Source organism: Ipomoea nil, unplaced genomic scaffold, assembly GCF_001879475.1.
Source record: "Ipomoea nil cultivar Tokyo-kokei standard unplaced genomic scaffold, Asagao_1.1 scaffold2360, whole genome shotgun sequence".
Taxonomy (NCBI): Eukaryota; Viridiplantae; Streptophyta; class Magnoliopsida; order Solanales; family Convolvulaceae; genus Ipomoea; species Ipomoea nil.
In genome coordinates this window covers 447,816-457,144 of record NW_017618788.1, presented here as the reverse complement: position 1 = coordinate 457,144, position 9,329 = coordinate 447,816, and the positions used below count along the sequence as shown (strand labels likewise).

At 38.1% G+C, this 9,329-nt stretch overlaps 1 protein-coding gene across 2 annotated transcripts; it reads left to right on the top strand.

Moving 5' to 3' along the window:
- Positions 1-329: 329 nt before the first annotated feature.
- LOC109152017 lies at positions 330-6,638 on the top strand. 2 transcript variants are annotated; one of them, XM_019299601.1, is made up of 3 exons: positions 330-649; positions 2,322-2,478; positions 4,624-6,638. In XM_019299601.1, exon 3 carries the CDS (start codon positions 4,641-4,643, stop codon positions 6,534-6,536), a length of 1,896 nt encoding a protein of 631 aa, XP_019155146.1. In that variant the 5' UTR covers positions 330-649; positions 2,322-2,478; positions 4,624-4,640; the 3' UTR covers positions 6,537-6,638. The 2 variants fall into 2 exon arrangements, with proteins under 2 accessions (XP_019155146.1, XP_019155147.1); XM_019299602.1 differs by lacking the exon at positions 330-649 and having other exon boundaries at positions 2,020-2,478.
- Positions 6,639-9,329: the final 2,691 nt, after the last annotated feature.

Below are 9,329 nucleotides of genomic sequence, written 5' to 3'. Positions count from 1 at the left end.
TTTCCTTTCCCCATTGAACTGCAATTCATATAGGGGAGGGTATGAATTGCAATTCAACAAAATAAATTGCAATTCGGTGGAATTGTAATTCTTTCCAACCAAACACGGTAATTTGAGGCTTCAACAAATTGCAATTCAATTACAAGGAAACTACACTCAACCAAACAGCCTGTAAAAGTTTAAAATAAATTATTGTTTAATTTATTTTAAAATGCTACTCCGTATAAAACATATCTGTGACAAATCTTGACCTTTTCATTATTTTTCCTATTTTTACTTTCTCTCTATTAATTTTTTTTTTTTCTTTTCTATTCGTTTTGGAGTTTGGAGTTCGAGTAATAGAATTCTTTTTAGAATTTGCGCCTCGTACGCTGTATGAGTTCAAGTCCAGAGGTCAGAGCCCTCCCTGTTCTGTTCTTCATCACAACTTGCTTCAGCCTTCTGCAATCGCAAACTTCAGTCTCCACTCTTCACGGGGCAGAAGCAGCCTGCCTTACTTACTACCTGTGCGCTATAGCCCGCAGCTCCGCGCCTCCGCAGACCGCAGCCGTAATGAGCCAGCAGCTCCGCCGCCTCAAGATTTCAGTCAGTAGCTCCGGCGACCGTCGTCTACTCGTGAATCGTCAGTTGTGAAGCAGAAACTCCTCAGGTTCGATGATCAAATCCTTTCCCTAAATTCCTAATTCTATAAATCCCTAAATATTGTATCTAATTTTCTTATTAGATTTGTCAACATTAATTTGTGACTCTCTGCATTTCTGATTTCTCTTCTTCATTTGTGTTTGGGTATTTGAATTCTTGGTTAAAAATTGATTCTTGATGATCGTGAGTTCAAATTCAGGGAATTTTTCTCCCTCTAAGAATTTCAAGGATATTGCTTTGCCATTGACAGCACATCTGACAGAATTTTGTTATGAGACTAGAATATGGACCTAGCTAAATCTTCTCTGGTTCTTCTTCCCCCTTTGTATGGTAATCTTTAACCATTGTTTGATGATGCATTTTCTTTTAGATATGGACTTGACTTATTTTTTTTTGGGTGACGACGAAACCCCCAGCCACTACTCAAGTGTGGCTACTGGGTAAACCCCACCTTGTGACCTTAGCTGCCAAAGGACCACAAGGAGGTAAACCAATCTAGGTTGCCTATAGCCGATCGGCTCAAACCATGAAGGCTAGGATTCGAACTCGTGACCTTGTGTGTACATGTTTACCTCCTTGCCATCGTGGCAGGGAAACCCCAGACTTGACTCTTTAGTTGATAGGGAAGTAGTGCAGCTGTAGAAAGTAGTCTGTTCTTTTTATTGAGATATAGGTGTTGGTAATGATGTGAGAGAGCTAATTAGTGTTCCTTTTTTGCTGGTTGTACATGCAGATTGCTGTATGAAGTTAGGTTTATTTTGATATTCCGGAGTATAAATTAAGATGGACTACATATGTATATGATTGTATAACTATACTGGCAATTTACTTCCTCTGGTCATTTGTTGCTCAAAAGTTGTGTGTAGTCTAATTAATGAATTGTGAATTGTTTATTGTAATTTATAATGTATTTTGTTTTTGAACCCTTCTATTAGTGTTTGATATTTTGTCATAGACATTTTTTAATTGTTTCAACTTCGCCCCTACTCACCTTTATTCATGGCTTTGCCCCTGAAAATAAGTCAATAATTCAATAAACCTCGTTCAAACAAAAGTTGTTCCTTTAATTAAGTAAATAAGTAATTATTAATTAATTAATTAATTTATTGTTCTTGTTCTTTTAAAGGATATTGATGATTGCCTGATTGGCTGAAATGTTGAATGGCTGGTGCTGGTTGAATGTAGTTTATGTTGTTTGATACTGTATTACTGTTCTCATCTTCTTGATGGCTGGTGCTGGTTGATACTGTTTTTGAAAATTGAAATTAGTTGATTTTATATTGTTGTTAGTCTTAAAGAATTGAGTTTGGAATATTTTGAAAGTATATCATACCATAAATTAGTAATGATATGTTAATTGATAATTTTATATTTCAGAATATCTCTTTCGTATTAATGACATTTGGAGCTTTTGTTATGTCTCTCTGTACTTGCTGAATTAGATCTTGTGAGGAAGTAGCCTGTAGGCTTTGTAGTTATTTCTTGTTTTGGCTGTAGAAGTTTGATAAGGTATGACATGGTTGTATGTGAATAGTTGAACATAATTTATTTGTGTAGTAGTGGAGAGAAGGATGAGTTTTGGACTTTTGGGCATTCCACATGTCTGTATAATTAGTCTGCATCTGTGATGGCAAATTAGCAATTAATGACTTGGGCAACATTCCATCTATTGCAATTAGGTTGCACCTTAGCTTCTTTTCAGACGGCAGAGTGCAGATCACTGGCAGCTGGTGTCTTTGCTATACTATATGACCATGGACCACCGGTGAGACTGAGGAGACCACTGGAAGCCTGGAAACCTTTGCAAATCTGGATTGACTGGATGCAGCCACACAGGTGAGTCCGTGAATTTAAGAGATGGATTTTTTCGCTGATTTTTCTGATTTAGAGAAGATATTTTTTATTTATTTATTTATTTTTTCTGATTTTGTATATCATTTTCTAGTTTTCTTGATATAATGATTTGTATAATGTGTATATCAGTATATTTCCATTTATTGTTTTTTCCTGTATAATGTATTTGTTGAAAGCTAAATAGATAGGTTTATCTATAGGGTTGTGTCTGTTTATGAATAGGTGTAAGTTATGAGTAGTTATTTACAGTTATGTATTTGTGTATATATATGTACTGTGTTTCTGTATTAGAAACAGAGAATCCCAATATAATTTCAGTTTTATACACATTTCCTAGTCCTTGATTCTTCACATTGCTTCCACCTAACTTGCGGGTGATGTTATTCTCCACCCGCCAGACCATTCCATCTTCCAAATTCAACATGGTATCAGAGCCACTTTCCTAGGGCTTTTTCCTTACATTTTCCGGCGAAAATCTCCAGAAATCTCCGTCAGTAATCCGAGTTCCATCTGCGTTGGTCTTGCTGTGGTGTATTTTTCCAGTAAAAGTGTTTCAGATTGTTGTTTTCCCCTTTGGACCTTTTGGTGAAGTTTGAAGGCTTATGGGTTTGTTGCCAAACTTCTTTCCGGGGTGCTTTTGGTATAACCTAGTTATTTCTTTATTTTCGGTATACCATATTTATTCCCTAGGGTTTTCAAGTTTGGTACCTTTTGTTTATTTTCGGAAGCCTCTCTTGTTATCACTTATCCTTATAAAGGGTATAAACAACAATCATGTGGTGCTCTCGGTATTCATATTTCACTCTTTGGGTGTATTTGTCATTACTTTGGTGCTCTTGTTGAGAGGCTGGAATGTGGTGGGAAAGGGCTACCTGGAAGAGGGCTACCCGCTGCTTGATAAGGTTCAAAGGAAACCGAGTAGAGTTTGGAGTGAAAGCTATCTAGAGTGAAGCCGTCCACCCATCCGGTGCCGGTCTAGCGGAGGGGGCAACCTAGAAAAGGGCTACTTGGTACTTGATAAGGTCTGGAGTGAAGCCATCCAAAGGGGAAAAGGGCTACCTGGTGCCGAGAAGAGCCCGGAGTGTGAGCCATCTAGAGTAAGCTACCGCGGACGTCGGCTTCTCAAGGGAGTGCTTATGTTGCTGTGAGGGTGTTTGTGTTAATCGCCCCTGGTGCCTTCTTTCCCAAGGATTGTGTATAGCATTGTCCCTCCGAAGCCATCTAGCACTGTTATTCTCTAGTTGCTTTTAATCTTCATTTGAAATGTAGAGTGTATGTTTTAATCCAAGCTTGGAACTTCTAGATGTTCCAGCTTAAGGGGAGTGTTGAAAACTAAATAGATAGGTTTATCTATAGGGTTGTGTCTGTTTATGAATAGGTGTAACTTGTAAGTTATGAGTAGTTATTTACAGTTATGTATTTGTGTATATATATGTACTGTGTTTCTGTATTAGAAACAGAGAATCCCAATAGTTTCAGTTTTATACACATTTCCTAGTCCTTGATTCTTCACGTTGCTTCCGCCTAACTGGCGGGTGGTGTTATTCTCCACCCGCCAGACCATTCCATCTTCCAAATTCAACAGTATTGATGTGTATATTATTCGAATTTGAGTTTTATTTATTTATTTATTTTTTTGTTTAATTGATTAATTATTGAAATAGAAATCTCTAATCCTTCATTGTCATATGTGTCTTCATGAATTCCAATAGAAATTTGTATTTCGTAATCCTTTATTTTCATCTTTGTTTAGTGTGGGACTTGTAGCAAGTTGATAACTTTACGAAGTTCATGATACAGCTTAAATTCAGAATTCCTTTTTGATCCTTGTTCTGTTTTATACTTTTATTGTCAATTGATATGGTGATTGATAATCCAGGTCAAAGGATTCAGTTTGGTAGCTTTTTAAGGTTGATAATCACACATGTATTGACCTTCCCATCTCGCAACTTTAACTGAAATTGTTGGATAAAGTTCATGTAGGGAAGTTGCTAATGATTGCTGGTTGGGTGTGTAGCAATAGGGTTTTATAAGTTTCCATAGCTTGAGAAATTTCTGAAGTTCATTCAAGTCTTTTTGGAAACAATTATGATCATATTATGTCTGACTCATGTTCTTGATTTGAAGGGTTGAAGTTATATGTGATGGGATTGAGGATTGTGAGCTTTGTGCAAAACTTATGGCCTTTCTCAATATTCAAACATGATGACTTGAGGATTTCGGAAGGGTTGGTTAGGAAATTATCAATACCTGATTGCACAAAACAGTTTGTTTATGCGATTCCCGAGCCAGAATCGGATGCTGTTATATATGTAGTGTGTGTTCAGAACTTATCCGAGCAGTCAGCTATGGATGCCCAGTGTCTCATTAGGGAAATTAGGCCGGATGCTGTGGTGGTCCAAGTGGATAATATGACAAATGAGCCCCATAGGGATGAAAGTGGAAGTGAAAATGATAAGGGTTTTATGAAGTTTATATTTGCTGGTGAGAATGATGAGGATTGTGAGGAGAATGCAGTTCCAACTTCGGCAATTGAGGTGCTGAAGAGGTGCTTTATGCACAAGATTAATAAGGAGAAGTATGAGAATGTGGCAGGGAATTTGGTATTGAGAGAGATTTTCGGTGTTGGTTTTGATGGATATTTCTTGGCAGCAAAGAAAGCAGCAGAAGACGTTGGTTCTACTCTTTTGTTACTTGATTCTCCTCTTGTGAAATGCAATGAGGAAAATGAGTGTTCTTCAGTGGGAAACGAAGGGTATCACAATGGGTTTGGAGTTCTTGGTTTGAAGCCTTTTAATAATATGTTTCCACAAAGGACACCGCAAATTATAATGCCAGTGAATTGGCAGGGATTTTTTCTTACAAATGATATCCAGACTCGGATGGTTAAGCTATTGTCATCACATTTGGTTAATTTGACTTCGGTTGCAAACGAGTCCGAGAATATTCATCCACAGATACAATATGAAGCCCCACAGTTTGCACAATCCGTGTATCCTTTACTAGCTGATTTGCACGACATTTTTGTCGATATTCCATCAATAGGAAGAGCTCTAGCTTCTTCTCAGAAACTGTTGAATGGTGTAAGTAGAGGAGAAATGGTCAATGCGGAACTCCTTTCCGAAGTTTATATATTCCGAATTGCAGTTGAGGTGTTGAGAATTGCCTTGAATAATGCTGGCCGGCTTCCTATTAGCAAAATCGGGAATGCAAATGATGGGTTTTCTGAGCTTTCTATTGACGAGAAGTCACACGCACTTGTTGCCCAGGCTCTCCGAAGCCAGACAAAGAAGTTCAAGTCGATTGTCGCAGTAGTAGATGCAAGTAGTTTGGCTGGGATAAGGAAACACTGGAATACCCGTATTCCTATGGATATTAAAGATATCGTCGAACATCTTGTCACCAACCGGGATAGTGGCGAAACTTCAAACACCGACAGAAAAAGCTTATTATCCGGCAAACCAGTCGTAGCAGTCGGGGCAGGTGCAACAGCAGCGATAGGCGCTTCATCCCTCTCCAAAGTCGTTCCATTATCCACGATTATGAAGGTAGTTACCTTTAAACTCCCCGCCTCCTTAAAACTCATGATGACTCAGACCCAAAAGGCTGCAGCTATTCTGCTCGGCAAGTCCCCGGGAATGGCAAGTTCCGGTCTGAAATCATCATCCGTTCTCAAGGCAGCTGCTTCGACTGAGAAAATTCGCGCTGTGGCTCATAGCATTATAGCCTCAGCCGAGAAAACCAGTTTATCAGCTATGAGAAGCGCATTCTATGAAATTATGAGGAAACGACACATCCGACGAATTGGATATTTGCCATGGGCAACATTTGGGTGCAGTATCGCTACCTGCACGGGCTTACTTGTGTATGGAGATGGAATCGAGTGTGCTGTTGAATCATTTCCTGCAGCTCCTTCAATTGCCAGATTGGGTCGGGGAATTCAAAGGTTGCATGAGGCATCTCAGGCAGTGAGGCAAAGTGAGAAAGCTTATTCATTAGAGTCCCTTTTGTACAGATTTAACAAGATAAAGGTTCAATAAGAGGTTTTGGTTGCTTTCTATATGTTCACTCAAAACTGATATTCAACTACTGTTAAGTAAATATGATTGAGTATACAGGTTTTCCATTTTATGGTTGTTGAAGTTTTCTGTATGCTTTGGGAGGCTTGCAATTTCAACTAACGAGACTGCATGTCTGCTTCAACTAAAAAGTTATAAACCTCCTTTGATTTACTGGAAGAAAAGTTAACCGACCGTTGTTACCCAAATGTACGCTTTGGGTGAAGTGAACCAACTTAGGTTGTTCATAATTAGCCCATTCAAATTAATTAAGAAGGCTAATAGATAACTTTCATGAGGAGTTGAAACTTGAAAGTTTGTGGTTACTAGGATGAGAACCGATAGAATTACAAAAAGAGAGTCTTAGGGAGACTGTGATAGGGAATCATAAGCTGACTCAAATATATAGTCTTAATACTCTCCCTCAAACAATGTATAATAGTGACTTGTAGCTTGTCTCTAAGAACATAAAATCTATGACCAGGTAGAGCTTTAGTAAAGATATTTGCTAGTTGATCCTTAGTTGAAATAAGATTAACCTGTATATCTCCATTTGCAACTATGTCTCTAATAAATTGATGAATCAATTTGTCATGCTTAGTCCGAGCATGAAAAATAGGATTTGCACACATGTATGTAGCACCAAGATTATCACACCACAGCTTGGGAGTAATACACCGGTTACGCCAATTTCACGCAGCAGAGAGAGAATCCAAATTACCTTAACACAGACATATGCTAGAGCTTTATATTCAGCCTCAGTAGATGATCTAGCAACAGTTCTTTGTTTCTTACATACTCATGATATAAGATTGGAACCAAGAAAAAACAGCATAATCACTAGTTGACTTACAATCCTCAGAACAGCCAGCCCAATCAGAATCCAAAAAAGCATGTACTCCCTCTGTCCCATTTTATCTGTCATACTTTCTATTCATTTGTCAAACCAACTCTTTCTTCTTTGTTTATTTTCTTTAATATTTTTTACATATTTTTAAATTTGATTTTTTGTGCTTAATAGTACTTTTAGTGTAGTTTCTAAATATATAAATTTTGTATACTAAATACTAAACTTAATATTATAAAAAATTGGATTAAAAATAACTTCAGTCAAGCCTTGTTAACTGAACCAGACACATAAAATAGGACGGAGGGAGTAATTTTCTAGACACTGACTTCTTTATTCGCAGACCATAAGTAATAGTTCCATTTACATACCCCAGTACACGTTTCAATTGCTCTCAATGAGAGATCGTAGGAGCATGCATGTGTTGACAGAGTTGGTTGACCGCAAAGGACAGATCTGGATGAGTAACCGAAAGATACTGTAAAGCTCCAGCCAAACTCCTATATTGTGTATCATCATCATATAAGTCTGCGTTAAATGCATTGGATTTCGAAACAGATATAGGGGTGGCTAAAGATTTACAGTCTGTCATGCTAGCACGTTTTAAAATATGTGTCATGTATCTTTGTTGAGAAAACAAAATTTCATCATCACACTTAACAGTTTCAATCCCAAGAAAAAAACCAGGTTCACCAAGATCCCTAATCTTGAATCAGATGACAATTCTGCTAGTAAAGTAGTAAAAAGATTCTAATCATTGCCCATTACAAGAATATCATAAACATACACTTAGAACATAAATGAAGCCTGAATCTTGCGAGTAGTAAAATAAAGATACATTTGTTTTTAAAGCTTTAAACCCTGCTGACATCAGAAACGCATGCAAGCGATTAAACCAAGCTCTAGGAGCTTGATTTAATCCATATAGAGAGCGTTTTAACAGGCAAACATGATTAGGAAACTGTTTATCAATATATCCAGGTGGTTGCTTCATATAAACAATTTCATATAATTTTCCATTCAAAAAGGCATTGTGCATATCAAGCTGTTTAACAAACCAACTAGAGGATATGGCTAGAGATAGAAGTAACCTATCAATTGTGGGTTTGACTATTGGGCTGAATGTGTCAAAAAAATCCTGTCCAGGTACTTGATTAAATCTTTTGGCTACTAACCTTGCTTTGTATCGTTCAATTGATCCATCAGCTTTTCTTTTTGTGCGAAAAAACCCATTTGCACCTAATAAAATACATAGCTGACTCTGATGGAACGCGACACCAATTAAGTTTCATTATGAAGAAGTGCATTAAACTCTTCATCCATTACCTTGCACCACTCACCATGTTTTACTGTCTGTGTATAACAAGTAGGTTCAGTAGGGCAAACCTAAGCATAGAGAGCTAAAAGGGGAGCCTCAGAACGACTCCGAGTAGCCATGGTGTGCGTCCGAACCGTTGGCCGTGTAGACCGCCCCCTCGACCGGCCTCGAGGTCGGGTGGTAGCAGCGGTTTCGACGAGTTCAACGCGCTTGCCCTGGGCCGGTTCCGGCTGGTCAGTGAGAGCCGGGGCCGATTCAGGCTGTGTGAGCTGAATCGTAGCAGTGGGCGGGACCGGTACAAGCGCAGATTGTGCCATGTGATGTGAGCCTAATTGTGCATATTTCTAGTATTATTTGATTATATTTGTTAGGATTGAGTTCATGATTTTAGTAATTTAATTACTTAATCCCTTTGTTTTATCGTTGAGTTATGGTTCACACTTATTTTGAATGTTTTATGGTGTTTGTTAGTGTTTTGGAACCAATATAGGTCAAGTACGAGAGTAAAGAAAATTCTAGGGCGAGTTTGGAGCAAAAAATGGCAAATTGGAGCCCAAAGATTGGTAAAAAAAAAAGACAGTGAGCCTTTTAATTTCGCACTTTGCGAGCT

Excerpts from the sequence above, each read along its gene's own strand:
- LOC109152017 (XM_019299601.1), top strand. The coding sequence starts at position 4,641 with ATGGGATTGAGGATTGTGAGCTTTGTGCAAAACTTATGGCCTTTCTCA.